Source organism: Amblyomma maculatum, chromosome 5 (assembly GCF_055883805.1).
Source record: "Amblyomma maculatum isolate TAMU_Amacu chromosome 5, ASM5588380v1, whole genome shotgun sequence".
NCBI lineage: Eukaryota > Metazoa > Arthropoda > Arachnida > Ixodida > Ixodidae > Amblyomma > Amblyomma maculatum.
This window is the reverse complement of record NC_139348.1, coordinates 138,920,264-138,939,065: the sequence shown is the minus strand read 5'-3', so window position 1 is coordinate 138,939,065 and position 18,802 is coordinate 138,920,264. Positions and strand designations below refer to the sequence as shown.

At 43.7% G+C, this 18,802-nt stretch overlaps 1 protein-coding gene across 1 annotated transcript; it reads right to left on the bottom strand.

Moving 5' to 3' along the window:
* Positions 1 to 2,135: 2,135 nt before the first annotated feature.
* On the bottom strand, positions 2,136 to 18,630 carry LOC146189727 (dual specificity mitogen-activated protein kinase kinase 4-like). Its single transcript, XM_084604491.1, has 12 exons — positions 18,302 to 18,630; positions 17,421 to 17,553; positions 16,189 to 16,252; positions 15,364 to 15,477; positions 13,651 to 13,770; positions 12,895 to 13,014; positions 12,071 to 12,122; positions 10,842 to 10,969; positions 8,971 to 9,045; positions 7,787 to 7,938; positions 7,391 to 7,436; positions 2,136 to 5,012 (listed from the first exon to the last, which is right to left on the bottom strand). Exons 1-12 carry the CDS (start codon positions 18,339 to 18,341, stop codon positions 4,917 to 4,919), a joined length of 1,140 nt encoding a protein of 379 aa, XP_084460617.1. The 5' UTR covers positions 18,342 to 18,630; the 3' UTR covers positions 2,136 to 4,916.
* Positions 18,631 to 18,802: the final 172 nt, after the last annotated feature.

Sequence of the window (18,802 nt, the reverse complement as noted above, 5' to 3'; positions counted from 1 at the left end):
TGGAAAAGGTTGAGGGTCACCGGAGAAGGAGTAGGCAGCGAACGCGATGGTTAGATGGCATCCTCGAGGCGCTGCAGATGAAATTATGTGATGTTAGGAAGATAGAGACCGGAAAGCGTGGCGTGATATGATCCATAGGGTCGCGAAGAGTCCGACACGACTGAACTGAACTGTTCAGGATAACATCGCACTACCCGGGGCTGCCTCAATTTTTCATAGGAAAGGAAAGGCGCAGTATCTGCCACACTTGTTCTGTGGACACCCGAACCGCGCTGTAAGAGAATGCGGCCAATGAAGCTTTCGCTTCAAAAATTGGCGGTGGCTTTACGTGGCTATACGCAAATGGGAGCAGTTAGACGTTAGACTGTGTTCAGCATTTTAATTGCTTGTTTATCGTCATGACGACTGAGCGCGATGGTCAGTAAAGTACTTGGCTGCCGTCTCGACCTTGGCGACACATACAGTAGCAAGACGCTAGACTCCCTATGGAAGACCAAATCTATTTCCGTTGTCAGGAAGAGGATTTGGCACCCGAAAGTGCCGCGTTCAATTGCGGTCCCCATTGGGTCGCGTCCCGTACTCCTCCATGGTGCGTCTGCCTAGCAAGCGCGCACGTTTCGTTGTGTGGCTAGTCATGTGACTACGCGGGAGTGCGGCAGCAGAGATCAAGCGGCAACCGGCGCAGGTGGTTGCCATAGCGATATAGCGTATGCGCAGTTCAAGCCTTGGCCTGCCATGGCAAAACTGGCGTAGACTTTCGCCTTTAAGAACTGCTCCAGTGGTGAGCAGTGCAATGGAAATAAAAAATATACCGTCCTGGTCACCGTTGCATAAAATCGTGATGCAGTTTGTGCCTCGTGATTTGCGAGGCATGTGATGGCATGATGACTCATCTGATTTTAGGACTGATTTTGCACACACCGGTACATGTCTGCTTTGTGGCTGACAGCTTTTGAATGCAGCTGTCAATTTCACTCTCAAAGAGCAGGAAAGCCATTTTTACGCCCATTGTATGAACGAGTTTTCGAAATTAAGTGCTACTACATGGGAAAAGTTTGGTCCCACTAATAGTGCCCATGATATTAAGCTGTCCGTACAGACAAGGCACAACTTTATTTCATTATCTTGAGGTGCTGTAACTGAAAGAGAGAAAGTACAATTTTGGAAGAGCAGTTAACTAAGGGCATGGTACGGAGGTGTTTATTGTTGTGCTGAACAGCAAATTGAAAGTTTTTTTTAGCTTCAGCCGTACCAAATAAGCCAAAGGCATTGAAATTCTTGAGCTTGCAAAATGATCCGATGCTTAGCATTTTACTTAGGTAACCGGAAAAGCTTTAACAGCCGACTACTTTTTGTCATGGAGGAATTGTGTATGGCACGGCTGCTAGATTTGTATCAGACTATTAGCACAATATGCCAACTGTTCTTTCGTGTCTGATCTCCAATGTTGTCTTGGGATGTTAAACCCCCATATAGCAAACCATACCAAAAGGAAGCTTACCTCCAGTAAGTGGATATACAATTGAAAGCAACTAAACACAGAAGTGTTGATGCTTTGGAAGTTCATGAACACCCTTATTTAGTAAGCCATTCTAAAAGCTAAGGGCAAATTAATTTTAAACCAGGAGACCAAACCCAGTTCCAAACATGTCACAAATACTACTGAAAAAACTAGTAGCACATATTCTGAGTGGTTAAAGTGATAGCTGCAAGTGACAACTTTAAAATGGCTAAAATGAAATTCTAAGCCAGCATAGAGTGAATATAAAAGGGCAATTTGTGGCATCACAAATGCAGGGCTGTCGATATAAATCGCCTGAAGTCATGTCACAAAATGGGAAACTAGAATCCATTAACGCTGCAACAAAATAGCGTGGCCGCAAAATTCACCTTGCAGGATCAGGAGACTGAAGACAAGCCATAGTAAGTGTTCTAGTTAAAAGCAAAAACCTAAAAAAAAAAAAGAAATCAGCGTTGCTTTTAAGGTGGCATTTGAAACTAGTTAACAGCTCTCACATGCGTTGGTTTGCGCATTATATATGGTCTTGGAAGAATTTCAAATGACATTTGTCAGCATCAAAGACATGTGTAACACAGACAGCACTACAGATTTTCAAATAAAGTGAGGCACAAACTGAGACTAGATCTTTCCTTTATTCTTGCATTCATTTCATAAAACAAGTTCGCAGTAAAACAAAAAAATGATCACTGTATGAGCTTGGAAAAGGGGGCGGGGCCAGTGGTTTTGGTAGTAGTTTCGTCTAGAAGAATGACACAAAAACACTGTTCGCCCAGTAAACAGGAGTCTCTGCTGGCACATATACTTTGCATGTGGTGGTGAAAAAAAGCTACAACAGGCTGGACGAAAAAAAAAAAAAAAACACCTTAATATGCCACGGGAAAACTTGTCACACGCCTCAACAACCCTTCGAAAATGTTACGCCCACATTCAATAGAAAATCCATTGAATAAAATCGCTAAAAAATGTCACTTGAAGTTTCTGCAGTGGTGCACTAGGAAATCAATCGAAGAAATCCATACAACACTAATAAAAGTTTCTGCAGTGGTGCACTAGGAAATCAATCCAAAGAAATCCATACAACACTAATAATTATTTCCATACATATATCGTGAATAGTAAACGATCAGCGTGTTGAAAAATCAACTGAAAGAAATGCATGATGTCACAACAGTTCTGTAATCTTATTCTGGTTGTCCTTTGGACAATGTGTAAAGACACATGTGCACTTCCACATCAAAGCCCACACTGATCAGTGAATAACCTCATGATTCCATAACATGTGTGAGAAGCAACATTCTTGAGTAAATTGCACAGTTATTTATCCATTATGCAACCTGTTAACTATGTTTGTTTTCATTGTTAATGCGTAAGATTATGCCAACACCAAGAATGCGGTGTTTTGCAGATGTGCTGAAGACAGCCATTTCAATCATGTAAGATCCGGGTACATGGACAGCAGGACATTTGGATAACACATTTTCATTTCATTATGCGACCGTGCTCACATTTTTTTTACGTCTTTTATGTGAAAATGTACTCAGACACTGCAGAAGTTGCCATACACAAAATATTGGCAAGAGTTAAACAGTCGGAGTTAATAATAAACAGCGAAAACCACAGTTTCCAATTCTTCATCCTTGCCGTTCAAAAATGGTGCAAGATTTCGATCCACACTCACATTTTCGTAAAAGGAATGATTGCATAAAATAAATTACTCTCAAATTTAAGTGCAAAAATGAAACAAATCAGGTGGTACCCCTAGAAAAAAAATCCGTTTTTGGCGTTAGGAAGTGATGATAATTTGCACTCAAGAAAAATGGCTACATGCAATTTGGGAGAACACCGAGTTGTTCACCTTGCTTGAATCAGAGTGGGGATGAATATAGGAGTTCTTACCGATACGCAGGCAGGCGTTTTGTGCCTACACCGTCGTGCGATCACGTGATAAAAGTGCTAAAACTTGCCAGAATCTAGGGCACAAGTTCATTTTCTAAGCCTAATCTGCCAAATATTCACGGCAAGGGCTTGAAAGGGAGTGAGAGAGAGAGAGAGAGAGAGAGGTCGCTACATACCTGTAAAACAGCGCAAGGACGCGAGAAGTGCGGAAGGCTAGTTGGAGAGTGTGTCTATGTACACTATGTACAGAACGGCTGCCGCTATGTCGTTTGTTAGCCCTTTTCATGTCACGCAGACCAGACGGCATGAGAGAAATATAAGGACGCGAGCTCGCAAGCAGCATGCGTGGAATCAGAGGCCAGAAACTGGAACTGGCTCAAGTCAAGCTAGAAAAACACAAACAGGACAAAAAAAAGAAAAAAAAAAAGAGAACACCACATCACAAAATGAAAACTGAGCAAAAAGCCACTTCGACTTCTGTTTCTTTAAAACTTGCCGGTACATTGGAAAATGCGGAGTGTCTCAGACCGTATAAACGCATAAAAAAAACAACAACGAATATACGAGTAGCAAAACTGGTCACAGCCTTGATTAAGCAAAGCAGCACAGAGTGCAGTAGACTCGCACAACGGGACAACCACGAAAACTAAGAGCTTTCACACCATCTATACCACGAAAAGAAAAAAAGAAAGTGTTTAAGAAAAAGAAGTTCCTTAAACAAAACTGGAAATGAAAGACTTTTGAACCCTCGTGAACAACACAAGTGTGTGTGTGTTTTTACGAACAGCAAGAACAGTGGCCGTGAAAGAAACATTTGCTCCACAATCTGAGCGGTCGCCCAACATGCCTCTAAAAAGCCGCCGGCAAACGTTACGATCTCTGAACTCTGCTGCACTGGTCAGCGACAGTACTCCATGCAGTTGTGCTCAAATGCATTCACTCCTATGGTTACAGTGACTGGATGTAATGGCATTGAGGAACTTAGCAAAACAAAAAAAGGGGGCTAAGAGCAGTTCCAACTCTGTAGGTTTCTTCACATCACGAGTTTTAGTGAAACTTCCCCTGCGTCCATTAGAATGCCAGGTCCTGCAGCTCTCGCACGTTCGACTACTCTCGGGAGTTCCCGTAGAGGTCTTACTATGCTTTGCGCGATCAATAGCCCATTCCACTCACAATCAATCAGGTTCGCACTTAAAGAACAGGCGGTCGACAACACATTTAGCAACCTGAGACACCCACAAGAGCTGGTAGATACGCTGTACCATCGTCATCACAGCAGGCTTCTTCTCACGCTATATCGAAAGAAAGAAAAAAGAAATTAAAAAAAAGAAAAAGAGAAAGGACCCTGCTCGCCCAAATATGGGGCGTCACAAATGGCGATGAGGTCACGGTGGTGGCTGTCTGCCAGGAACTGTAATTGTGAGCAGCTGTTTCTTTCCTTCGCTCTCGGTGTGGGGGGAAGCCCTCGGGGACGACGACTCGTGCCTTCGTTCTCGCATCAGGGAGACATGCCATTCATGTTGCTGAAGATGCTGCTGATGTAGAAAGCAACGTCCACCGTGTCCCGCTCGGCACGCTTTATGAAGTCGTGTTCCTGCAATGTTTGGGTTAGCTCTCGTTTATTCGTCTGATCGTGCCGTTGACATACAATTGAGAATTGTGAAAGGCAAGGCATATGCTAAAGATCATAACGAAATGCAACTATGTGCTCACTAAAGCTTCAAACACGAAGCAGTCACACTTGGCACTGCTGCCTGCATCACTGGCTATTCGCTTGTATTTCAAGCTGGCACCACGCTTTTCGAACGCCCACTCATATTTCTATCTCTCGCATCCATTTGGTTCCTCTGCTCTTCAAGTATGAGGATGCTTCACCAGTCCATGCGGTGAAGTATACTAAAACCACGGAGCCACTTTGCGAAGAGGCACCACTGCTACTGTGTCTCTGACATTCCCGACAGTGTGTGCAAAAAGAAGTACTTGACAAAAACCGCGAAAAATTATTGTCGTCACTTCGCTTCCACCTTAAATGCATATTCCCGGTGTTCATTAATAAAACTACTATGATGTAAACAGTTTTTGGCTGTTTTTAATGGCTATTCTATATTTCAGACTTTCGGATAATTAGGCCATTTTAACGCTATCGCGTTAAAGGCCCCGTTCACCAGAATATCGGGCGTCGGCGTTGTGAGCTAAAAATCACGAGCATGGCACTGGCAGCTGGTAGTTGGCTGGTGACATGGCCAAGCATCGATTCTTCTTTTGAATGATTCCAATGATTCCAATGCAATTGAATGATGCCAACTCGGGCCGCTCATTTGAGGTGGGAGAGTGAAATAAGAATCAACCTTTTAGTGCTTTTGAATGCCAAGTCAAGCACGCTACCCCTAAGCCATGCAGGCGCAATCGTACGGCTCGGTTAAAGTGGGACTTTATACATGGGCTGGTAGCCTATCACGCCATAGCTATAAAGATGGAGCTAAGTTTTCCCCATATTTTTTTATTGGTCCCTTGAAAGCCGAATTAACAATACAGTCGAAACCCGCAATAACGAAATCGCCGGGGACAGCAAAAAAATTCGCTTCCGCGAGAATTTCGTTGCCGCGAAAATGAGACAGAAAAGATAGAAAACAGCCCGCAAAAAGAAAATTTATTGCCAAAAGTCAGTCAGCTTAGTTTGCCGAGCCTTGCCTTGCAGCAACTTCATGGTTCTATTCTCACACTGCAAGAAGTGATCCATTGCCACGTCGTCGTCGTGTGCGCCTAAGAACGACCTTGCTTTTCAAAATTGTCGACAGTGAGCTGCACGCAATTCCGTACTCATCGGCAATATCCATTTTTTTCCTGCCTTTTTCTGCTTGAGCAATGATGGCAGCCTTCTCTTGCAGAGACAAAAATCTTCGTTTTTTGGCTGGCGGAGACATCTCAAACGCAAACGTGCGGACTGCTGCTCATACACACCGCCACCACACACAACGAACACATGTGCACCGCTCGCAGGCCTAAAAGTGCAGCGCTGATGATCTAGTGTCGCCCCCTGATGGTGTCGCTGCGAGGCTGCCTTCCCTGAACATAGCCTCCGAGATAAACAACCGCGCGGAACCGATCACAGAGGACACGCGCTGCGCCGGTATGGTGGCTAGCACCGGCTCAAGGTGGCTAAAGTTTTTAAAGTTGTTCCGGCTGCAAGGTTGCCAGGCGCCAATGCTCTCGCTGTAGCCACGCAAGCGCGCTATTGCAGTTTGCTCAATTTGAGTGCTTTTTTGACGCTGTTATTCATAATATGGGAGACAGTATGCGGACCGACGCTGCAGCAAATCTCGTTATCGTGGGATTGCGGTACAAAAATGTTTCGTTACCGAGAGATACGAAATACATTGGCCCCTATGGGCATTTGCCGGGATCTCGGAAATATTTCGTTGCGGCGAGAATTTCGTATTCTCGAGATTTCGCTATCGCGGGTTTCGACTGTATTTTACTGTAACAGCCTTAAAATACTATCATGTGGGAGACAGTAAAAAGCACTCGGGAAATATTACAGAGTGGCACACATGTATTATGGTGAGGCAGGCCAAAAGTAAAGAAAAATAATGTGCCTCTGCCCATGCCACTAAGTATAACGGGCTAGTGAACAAAAGCTGCTCTGGTTTAAAGTATTAATAAAAATTTGTATCAGGTGCTCCCATACTTGAACTGTGTAAGACATGACTAGGCAATTTACTTCACAGCTCTGTTGTATCAGTAAAGAAAGACATATGGAAACATGTTGCACTCATTGTACGGGGTGTCCAGTTTACACTGGCAGTACTATATCGCTATTCAACTGGTGCCCGCCAAATCAACCGCACCAACAATGCTTGGTTAAAAACTTGGCAGCATTTCCAGAAGTTGTAGTCACTGCAGCAGCAAACAGCAACTAGACAAATGCTCTAAGCAAAACCATCATTCCGCTAGAGGAAAAACAACTCTTACCAGCAGCTGCTTGTACTTGGGGCGTGTGTGGGCGGTCTTGGTGAGACTGCAAGAAGGAATAAATGAAACTATCTTTAAGACCAAAAAGCACGAAAGAACCAACACCGGACGACGAAACAATCCGTTCACTGCAACAAGTATTTTTCCTCCTTTTTGTTTTGTTTTCTATGTATGTCTGGCTGACAAGAATGACAGCTTTGGAGTACTGAGTGGAGATTAAAATTTACATCATGTTCCCAGTTTGAAGAGAACTGCTGAAGTTTGCATTATACAACAATCTTTTGGTACCATCAGGAGTGCTCTAACTAGCAGGGGTGCTAGAGCCCATAAGTCGCTCCAATGCACCCCCAAGCAGACTGGCAGGCACAAGATAGGGACGAAGGCCAGGTCCTTTACCAGGTGTTGACGAAGTCGACGAACTCGGCGGTGAAGCAATTTCCATTCTCGTTGGGGCTGAGCTGCGGCGGGTCCCCCTGCACAACTTGGGTCAGCTGCTCGAAGACACTGTTCCACTTTGGGTACGGGAACCGCCCCGTGGCCACCTCAATCTGCGTGGAAGCGGCAAACATGGCACCGGGGAAATTTCAAGCAGACTGATCAGTGCGTTGCCGCCTAAATACCTCTAATGCGCCCATTTTTGCTATGCCTTCTCTCAGCCCCTTGAGTGGCTCTCTTATTATAATGGTTAGCCAGCGTAAGCAGTTACAAAATTTGTGGACCAGTAGAAAAACTTTCTTTCTCGGCCTGATTGCACAAGTGATGCATACGTATGCGTGGAGTGAACCGAGTGAGGCTTCACATTAGGGTAGATCAATGTGCCTTCACAAAGAGGAAGACACTTACACAAACATTAACATACTTTGTCACTTGTATTGACGGGCAAGTGCGTAAATTAACAAAACTGCTGGCCCACATGAGCTCCGAGTGTACCTACTACATCTTGTGCACTGCAGCTCATATTGAGCGCGATAATGCTTCCCGACTGCACTCATTAAGAGGCATTATCATTGCCCTATTTAGGAGGGAAATTTTATTCTGACACCTTCAAGAAAGTTTTTCTCCAGCTCGTGTGCTCTACAGTTAACCTTAACAGCCACATTTAACACTGACCAAGAACATTTTTTTTCAAAGGCGGTATGTTTCCAAGAGCTGAAAAAAGAAAATAAAGTTTTTACCACTAATTCATCCCTCAAATGTTGGGAACGTAGAACTGGCTTCCCTCGTCAAACGATAATTTTACTACTTTCACAGGCTGCATGTATGCAATACAACGAACAGACATGCCCCAGTATGGCAGAATCTGGTCCCCACTGCACTTTTTTCAATTTCTACGCTCGTGTCTGCCTGAATGCTTTCTCTCTCGCAAATGTGTCACACCTAACATAAACTAACCTGCTCTCCCTTACAATGCCTCATATACCTTGGGGACCTCAAATAAATGAAATGCTGATTTGCAAGTCCTAGCTCTATGCCCAGACTCAACCTCTCCATGACAAAAACACCAGTGCGACTAACCGCTCAACACCACACCACAGTGGTGAGACCTGCTGCTGTGCTGTAACCATGGCGACAGGACTCACCAAGGTTATTCCTAGGCTCCATACATCAGACCGGACGTCATAGCCAATGGCACTGGAGGGATCGATGCGCTCGGGCTGCAAGCAAGGGAGGTCAGAATCAAAATGAGGCACATCCCTCTAGACAATGGTCTACTCCAACATTGGCCAAGAATGAACATATACCGGACACACGTTTAGATGATTTCTCGAAGACGATGAACAATAAGAGATAATAGGTGGTTGGTTTCTCATTGGATTCAATTTAAAAAAAAAAGAAAAAAAGACCCATTTAAGTTGAACTGCTATTGCATTGTTGACTTGAGGCTGCATTTTCAACCGACACGGGGTCATCACATGCAATATTGTGGCGTAGAGATGGACAGATATTATAACAGCTGCTGTGGGATATACAGAGAAAGATGAGACAGGGAAAGGTGAAAAGTGGCGGAATGCTATTAATAAGTAGGGCAACATAAGCTGGCTTCATCCCTTCTCCATTGAGCTCAGATCATGTACATATAATAAAATACTAAATGCTCTACTAGCATTTATTCTCTCTCTTGAAGGCTATTTTATTACTGTTTTCATATAACATATATTTGGACACCTAGCACGCTGACATCTTTTTTTTACGGGTCACTTCTGTTGAGACAGTATTTTTTTGGTCCCTTAAAATCTGTCGGGAACCAATTGTAGTATTCGAAATTATGCAACTGGGTAATAAGAATGTGCACAAAGAAGAGATTTGGCATTCTTGCCATTTGTAGGAAACATAGTGGCCGTGTGAAACAAAGCTGTGTCAATAAAAAATTATAGTGTCCCATTAAGTTACCAATCGTCTTGGCATTATTGTCACTCTATACATACCCAAAAACAGTCATGCTGTAAGTGCCATATTCAGAAATGTAGCATCACTCACTGTGCGTACTCAGACAATCCAATAATCCGGCATTCAAATCTGCTACTTGCGCATTTAGGGTTCTCAGCTGTAGCTGAAAAATCTGTTCATTTCATTGTTCGGCAGATCAAAGCTTGCTTAACTTTCCTGAACAAGGGATATTCAATTTGAGAAATTTCAAATCAAAGGGAACCAAAAATGTGTTAAATATTAAGCAGATCAAATTAGGGCAACTGCAATCGCGGTCCCTTTTAGACGCACAATGTTAATGGAAGGGTAGCACGAGAAGTAGACGACGGCTACTCAGTATGAAAAAGAACCGAACAAGGGTTGATGGAGAGCCAAGGAAAGCACCAAATGAGGTCAACAGGAAGTTCAGAGAAGCAAGTTTGAATCATAACAAGACTTCACTGCAATACTCTGATGTTATGATGATGTTAGTCTGAGGCATTTTGCTTTTCTAATATATTGCCAACAAAATAATTGAACCCCGCCGTGGTGTTGACACTCGACTGCTGTGCCCTAGGATGCGTGATCGAATCCTGGCCACAATGGCTATTTTCCATGGAAGCCAAAAGCAAGGCGCCCGCATGCTGTGTGATGTCAGTGCACATTAAAGATCCCCAGGTGGTCGAAATTTCGAGAGCCCTCCACTACAGCGCCTCTCATAGCCTAGGTCGCTTTGGGAGGTTAAACCCCGTAAGCCAAGCCAAGCCAGAGTTCAATTCAACTGACTTCTTTCTATTTTCAAGTAAGTTTTAGCTTAGCTACCTTGAGTAAAAGCTAAGCTGTGAAATACAGATTCATGGACACCTGTTCTGCCTGAATCATCACCATAATTTTAAAAATCACCGCTTTGCTCTCGCACAGATGGGGATTCTCTCCACCTCCATGCTCTTGCTCTGCGGCCACAGGACATGCATTTACAACCAAAGTCTTAAAAGTTGCAGTTTCTGTTCACAGGAAGCCACAGGCAGAGGAAAGGACCACTGACCGCCATATATGGTCGGCAGCCGGCATCCCGCGTCTTGGCGATGGAGTCCACCAGCTGACCACTGATGCCGAAGTCGCAGAGCTTGATGTTGCCCCGCCGGTCCAAGAGGATGTTGCTGGGCTTTACGTCTGTGGCAAAACCATCACAAATGCAACGGCAGGTTTACAGCAGAGCCCCAGTAACACCTTCCCTGTTAATGCGACGAACTGCCCTTCACGAAGAATTAGCGTGGGTCTGGTGAAATGCCCAATATAGAAAATGCAACATTATACACGCTGCGCAGGATATCATTAATGGCGTGAACTGCTCCAGCACACAGCTGACAGATGTCATGTCATCCCAAGGTACTAGACCGGATGCCGGTGATTTTTCTAGGGCCTTTAATGCTACTCAATTTAAAATATTGCAGATTTTAACAACACCTATAGTGGAAATTGGGTTTGCTACCAGCAGAGTGGAGAGCTGGGCCGGTTGGTACATATTGGTAAGGGTTGGGTATATATGATTGGATATATATGAATGTCAGTTTCTTAGCAATACACTCAGTTGTTAGCCCAGCGTTGTGTTGTGTACTTCTCTCTTTGTCTGCGTCTTTCCGCTGGTTTTAGTCCTTACCACAGATATCTCCGCTGTGTGAGATTTCGTTATATGATACGCGGATTATACAGTGGTTCCGCGGAGTTTCCCAAAAGTCCTGTAATCAAGGTTCTGCTGTATATTGTATCCCTTTTTCCTAGCTTCCCTTCATAACAGGAGTTTCCCCGAACTGCTGCAATTCGTTGCATTCTCTATGTCCACAATATAAAAAAGCTAAAAAAGAAAAAAAAAAAAAAGGAAAAAAAAAAAAGGAAAAAAAAAAAAAAAAAAGCCAGGTATTTCCCTCTATTCCAATTACTAGTTGATATGCAAAGTAAACGGAAAAGTAGGGGTGTGCAAATATTAAAACGTTCATAACAGTTTTTCAAATAAGAATAACAAACATATTCGATTTGTATTCGAAATTTCGAGTATTTTCATACCCCTACTGAAAAGGCTTTTTCACCTGTAACCACAGGAATCAGAATTCTGATGCCAATGGTTTCAAAACATAAACCTGGAAGACCGAAGGTCATATTTTTTTAATGCTCGACCCTCTCTTCTATTTCTGGTACTGCTCTCTGTCGACAAAAATTCACTCCAGGCTCCCCTCCCACAACAAAGCCTTAAAGAGTGCTGAAACCAGTGCATACCTCTGTGGATGATGTTCAGCTTATCTTTGAGGTAATCCAGAGCCTTCACAGTCTGCACAAGAAAACGAGACAAGATCAGATATACCGAACAAACTTTCCCTCAAAATCTGACTTCGACATAACGAGGTTTGAATGTATGCAGTGATCTGATATGATATCTTTTTTTTCTGCCTGAAAGACTGGAACATAGCGGTAAAGTCAATCATTGTGAAGTACATGAATATAGCGAATTATTGGCTAAAACGAAATAGAATCAAAGTTTGGTTTAACTGTGCTTTATTTCTATGGGAGTAACATCGGTATAACGAAATGAATTCAATATTTGACACTGAATCGATTATAACAAACTGAACTGTCCATAGCAGAAGCATGCACAAATCCTGCACGCATTTGTCAACAAGGGGCAGTGAAAAAAAACTAGCGTCAAGAGCCAGGCAGCATGTGACCAACATGTGATCAACGCCGCGCGGGCTATATTTTTGCCCCTTCGTGTTGTCCATGCTGAACCGCCCTTTGCTTAGGTTGATAAAGCATATCTGCTTGTGGGACTTTGTTGTTCGCATACCTTTAAGACAAACATCAGATATACCGAACAAACTTTCCCTCAAAATCTGACTTCGACACAACGAGGTTTGAATGTATGCTCCAACACTGAGGCTGTCCCACATTCTGAAGACAGCAACCACAGATAAGCACAGTAACAATGGGAAATCTTTCTTAACTCTAAATGTTTCACAAAGAACGAAGAAGTGAACAGTGATCGCTGGTCCAAATGCTAACAACACCCTCTGTCTTTTAAGAATAAGGATAGAACCAATGCTCACAGCAACTGTGATCTTCCCAAGGATAGCCTCAGGTATGCGTTGATGCTGCTTTTCATAGACAAATTTGTAGAACTTATCCAAGGATGTGTCCATTATTTCCATGCAGATCCAGCAGTCACCCTGTACAAAAGAAAAAGGTCAAATTTAATAGGAGCCCAACAAAATAATAATTTGGTTCACAGGAAGGGAAAGGCGCAGTATCTGTCACACTTGTTTCTGTGGACTCCTGAACCCCACTGTAAGGGAAGGGAGGAAGGTGGAAGTGAAAGTGGAAAGAAAAAAAGAGGTGCTGTAGTGGAGGTCTCCGGAGTAATTTCGACCACCTGGGGATCTTTAACATGCGCTTAGTGTGCTTACTTGCATGAGCCTAACAAAATTGTATGCAAATTACGGCAATTACAAAGAATTCTTCTCTCGAGTGAATATTTCACAGCTACAAACCAATGCCATTGCATTTTAACAGATTTAACGCTAGTGAACCGATATGAGCTGCTGAACAAAAATTAACAAACACACATGCGGTATGCTTGTAGCCCTCTTAAGAAAACTCCCAAAGTGTATGAACAGCTAAATTCGAAAAGAACACAGGCATAAATATATTTCTATCTAGACAAGTCAGGCCTAAACAGTTTGCAGTCACAACATGGCCATTTTTGCTTACAACAGGATCTGGCCTACTGCTTTTTCACTCTCATTTTCAGTCAAATATGCGGTACGAAAAGGGGAACAAATGAATCAAACTGAATTAATCCGTACCTCCTTGAAGATGGCCCCATAAAATTGGACGATGTAGGGGCAGTCGTTGCTCTTCATCACAACCTCGAGATCCATCAACAACTCCTTCTGCTCCCTCTCATCCACCGTGGAACGAATGCGCTGCACAGAACAGGACACATAACACACAGCACAGTAATGTGCTTCAGCCCAGAAATGTATTACTGTACTCGCAATATACAGTGTTCCGCAACTTTATCGGAACCCTTTTGAAGAATTCTCCGGCCTCAACCGGAAGCTCACTAGAGCTAAAACCGCACATGAAGCTTGCACGGTGTTGACCCTTTTGTTAAGTAGTTATTATGACCATGGTACTCACCCGCTTTGGCCACACATGATGACAAACCAGAACCATTTGCGACGAGATTGAGCAAAAGACCTGAATGCTGAATTTCCAGCTGGATGGATGGAATATAGGAGCGTCCCCTTTGAAACTGGGTGGTAGCAGCTGCTACCAGCAAAAAGGCAGTTGCAGCGCCATCTGGTGTCGCTGGAGGAAAGCGCCCAGGCAAACGTGACACGTTTTCGTAACAATGCTAGATCGCCTCACTGCTACCCTTTGCCGCAAAATTGGCGTTCGCGTCTTTTGCTCTTTCAATCTTGCCACAGACAGTCCTGGTTCTCATCATTTGGGACCAAACTAGGTAAGCACCACTGTATGACTAACTACACAACAAAAGGGCAAGCAACGCACAAGATTTCTGCACGGTTTCACGGGCAACATGCCTCCGTTAGAGGTGGCAGACTATTCCAGAACGGTTCAGATAAAGTTGCACAACACTCTATGCTACAGACGTAGGGCCTGACTCCTTTCCAAGCACTCCAATCAGTGCCACCCAAGTAGGCTTTTTTTTACACACACTAACCTAACTTGCACTTATTCATACACGTTGCCCAATCACTTTTAAATGCCATGATCATCTCTCGTCATGTGGCAAAGTGATTATGAAGTTCTACTGAGCTCAACACAACGGGGTGAAATCCTGGACACGGTGGTACATTTTTCTGGAGGGAAAACGCAAGAAAAATGTGTGGTGTGCAACACTGATGCATGTTAGAGGACCTTTCTGTGGCTGTAATAAAGCAGGAGCTGTCCTGAAACATTAAACCCTGCACACCACCAGTACAGGCCAGCCAAGTTTTGTAATAAATTTTTGAGCAATGTCATTGTCTCACATTAATAAATTAATTTGCACGACATTTTGTACAATAGTATTTTTTTCTGAAACCAACAAACCTTTGAGTATTGCGCATGGTAGTGGCAAGCTACACGGTTTATAACAGAGCAGCAATTATACTCAATCAAAGTATACACTGCTCTCTTGAAGACCCTTCACAAGCTCTTTACGAGTCAAAAACGCACACAAAAAAAAAAAAAAAATGTAGCTAGTCAAACAGTCTGCTGTTTGCAAAGCATATTTCAAGTGGAAGATTTCACAGGCAACGCGTTTCATAAAAAGTAACATCCATGACAGAGAAGGGAGAAAAAATGATAGCTTTAAGTCTTCCTCAACTTGAGAGAACACTAGAAGCTTCTGAGAAATATTTCAAAAGCTTCTAGAAAAAGAATCAGGTCTACAAATGCCCGAGAAGCATCAGCTTCAGTTGCAGCGTGGCACAGTGCAAGGTAACAATACATATTCATTTGCAGCAGTTCCGAGACGTGCACAATAAGAAAAGAAATGAGATGCCAACCTTGACAGCCATCTCCAGCTTGCTCTTCTGGTGGACCATTTTGTTGACGGTGCCAAAAGCGCCACGTCCGATCTCGCCGAGATCAGTCAAGTCGTCCGCAGTGAAATCGTACACCTGGAAGAAAGACCACTTTGTGTCAACAAGCACCCCTGTGACAGATCATAAAGTCTGAAGGATGAAGCCAGTGTTTGTTACGTCAGGTTTGATAAATCTGTCACATTGTAATCACTCGGTTTCAAATGCGACCCCAATCTGTACAGATGCCCGATTTTCTTGCTTTAGGCAGTAGCAAAGCAAAAAAAAAAAAAAAAAAAAAAAAAAAAAAAAAAAAAAAAAAAGTAAGCAGATGTTTTGAGCGACTAATTGGAAAAGGGTAAAAAGATAAATTTGTACAAAAGCCAACCACAATGCTTATTGCTGCTTCGCTTTAGTCTTCACCAACCACTAGCAGTCACTTTTCACTATCTCTGCATCACATATTGTCCTCTGTGCTGCCAAAGTGACCAGCCTTCGCAGATGCCACAGTCATTTCCCTTCTAGAACTGCAGTCAAGATATCTACACTAAGAGCAAAGGGCAAAAAAGCATAGCAAGCTAGTCAGATATAACCTTACAATACACTGACTTCCAATTCAAAAGGGTTTACTACCATATCGTAAAGGAAGCAACCCACGGGCTATTCCTAGCATATTTTCAGTTTCGTACCTGGTTACAACGAGATCCTTTTGGGGCTTTGGTTTTGCAAAAGGTAGGCGTGTGCTAAAACCGCGTAAATGTAGTGCGACAGAATACCGGAGGCCGATTTAATCACCAGTAAACTGCTCACCTCCTGGGGCGATATCTTGAGCTTTCCTGATGAGTGAATCTTGGGCGGGAGCCATGCGCGTTCACTGGATATATATAAAAAATATACATCAATGAGTTTACACTCACAAGGACTTTAATCATTCCGGCCAACCTCTCTGCCTTTCCTATCAATAAACACATTTATCTATTATCTCAGTAAGCAAGCGCGCACTCAGTGCTACAGCCCTAGATAAGCATGATAACAACAGAAAAATTTTCACTGTAATGATTCCCTGCCATAGGAGTTGCCTTTCACGCATCGCCATGCATGTCGGTTGAACTGACCTGTATTTAAATACTATAATATTTCGTTTTCGTATCAGGAGTACAGTTTATGCGAACTGATATCTTCATGTGGTTAAGGTGACTATCCGATGACACAAGGCTAAAACTTCGAAAGGACAATTTGCTCCTTTCTGAAATATCCAGCTACAACACTCGTCTAGCTGCCTACCTCTCACACAAGCTGTATTGACGCCTCCAACAGTTCCATAGTACATATGAAGTGAAACTCAACAAGAGTTGTTGTGGGCTAGTTGGCTTGAATCATGTAATGCCATTAGGGCTATGCGCAAAAAAGACAACACAAAAAACAGAGGCAACGATCGACAGGACGAGCGCAAACTAACAACTAGTTTATTCAGAAGTTTAACCTCTAAATATAAAACATATAAGCGAAAATATACATATGAAGTGAAAACTTGAATACCTTTTGGTTTACAGTCTAGTAAGAAGTTTTATTTTTCGCTTACAGCCGGAAAAGCAGAGACACCCGGCAATAAAAGTATTTCTTAAAATGTGCATGCACTTGCAGGCAAAGGAAACAATTAGGAGGCCAGGTCACCCACAGTGCATGTACACATAAAATGTATCAGGCATGAAGTTACACAATATTTTTCAGGTAATGTTCAAGTGTATATGCGGTTCTAAGTGATATTACAAGTTATCTAGCTATTACATGCCTTTCCTGTTACTGTAGCACTGCTCTAAAACGTTTACGGCATGGTCATGCTTTTCGTTTGTTTGTTTACTTCTTCAACTGTTTCATTTGAACGCCCTCACTCATCGAATGAGTGCATACTCAGAAAGAATCGAATCGCGACGATTCGAAACTACCACTGCCCAGCAAGGGACTCGACGCCGTGCTAACTGCTCCCGGAAAAAGACGGTGTCAGTTACAAGGGTACGAAAGCTTCATCGAGTTGCACTCACGTTCGCACGGGGTAATTGAATCCCGGTATACCAGCGGGAAGTTTGCTGGTATTGCCCAGATGTTTCTTGGAACCACTTCCAAAGGACAGCCTAAGTTGATCCCGCCCCGTCGAACGACTGTGTAGATCGCGAGCTGCCGAGTAAAAATAAATAAATAAATAAAATGACAACACGACACGGTCAAAAACACGGCGCTGGGATAGAACTACAGCGCAGAAAAAGAGATGCAAGGTCAAGAAAGCGCACGTGCCACCACTTTCTTGTCCCTGCCTTTGTGTTTTTTCTTAATCGCACCCGTGACACTTGAGAAGTCGGCAGGCACGCGTAGCTAGCGAGCGCACACATCGTCCCACACGAGCCCAGACATCTGTGCCGCTTCCGTTCGCACACATTGCACTCGTAAAAGCCTAGATCAACATTTAACGCTTCCAGAACAAACGTTTAAACTTTCGTAAATAAGCATGCCTCCTTTTCGATTTCAATGCTAGCTGATACAGAAATAAGATGTCACTTCAACCACTCCTGCCATCCGAGGTATCTGCCGCAATATCCTACATTTAACAGTGATTATTTTCCACAAACATCACGCTGACTGTAGACGACATGATTACAGTAATTTTCTCTTCGGCATGCGTTGACCTTCTGGTTTTTCACAGTGCGCTGGAAGGAAAGGTAACAGCACGCGCACATCTCCGAATGATTCGGCGCATTCCGTTGTGCACGGAGAGATAGTACGGCCCTCTTCGGGGAGCGATCGAAGCAATCCAACAGCGAAGGCGGGCTGAGCGATAGCTCCAAGCACTCCGTTAAGCATGCAGAACCATCAGAGCAGACCCGCAACCCTGAAAACTTCCGTATTAATCACTCCTGGTCGTACTTACAGGGATTTATCCGCGAAATCCCGCGTTGCTGATCCGCCATTTTACCACTGACTGCTACTTCACTCGGATCACGGATGCATGAGAAACAGACTTCAGGAGCGCGTGCTCTTCAGACTGTCTCCTTACGGCGATGCGGACAGGCCTTCACGGTGCGGCTGCGCTGTTTTTCCGGGTTTCCGCGCTACAGATTAGCTGGTATGATCCGGGAGCTACTGTAGCAGTCGTCGAGAAGGCCCTCCTGCAGGGCCATAGTGGCCATAACAGCAGTAGGCGGCACGAACACGCCACTCACAGACGCACGCACGCAACGCACCTACGCGCGCGCGCGCTCTTTCACAAAATGGCTGAGCCGCCCGGCTTTTTCTCTTTTATATTGTTTCTAACGGGTTTGCTCTAATATTCCAGAAGGTTGCCACTCGCACTGCTTTTTGGTGTATATAAATAACGCATCTCAACTACTACTGCTCGTATTTGGGAACTGCAATTTTATGAGGTTCACCA

What these genes read in the sequence shown, in the direction of transcription:
- LOC146189727 (XM_084604491.1), bottom strand. Translation starts at nt 18,341, where the DNA reads ATGGCGGATCAGCAACGCGGGATTTCGCGGATAAATCCCT. An exon ending in TCAAGATATCGCCCCAGGAG is followed by an intron (nt 15,478 to 16,188) that starts GTGAGCAGTTTA and finishes TCTTTCTTCCAG; the next exon opens with GTGTACGATTTCACTGCGGA. An exon ending in TTGGGAAGATCACAGTTGCT is followed by an intron (nt 12,123 to 12,894) that starts GTGAGCATTGGT and finishes TTTCTTGTGCAG; the next exon opens with ACTGTGAAGGCTCTGGATTA.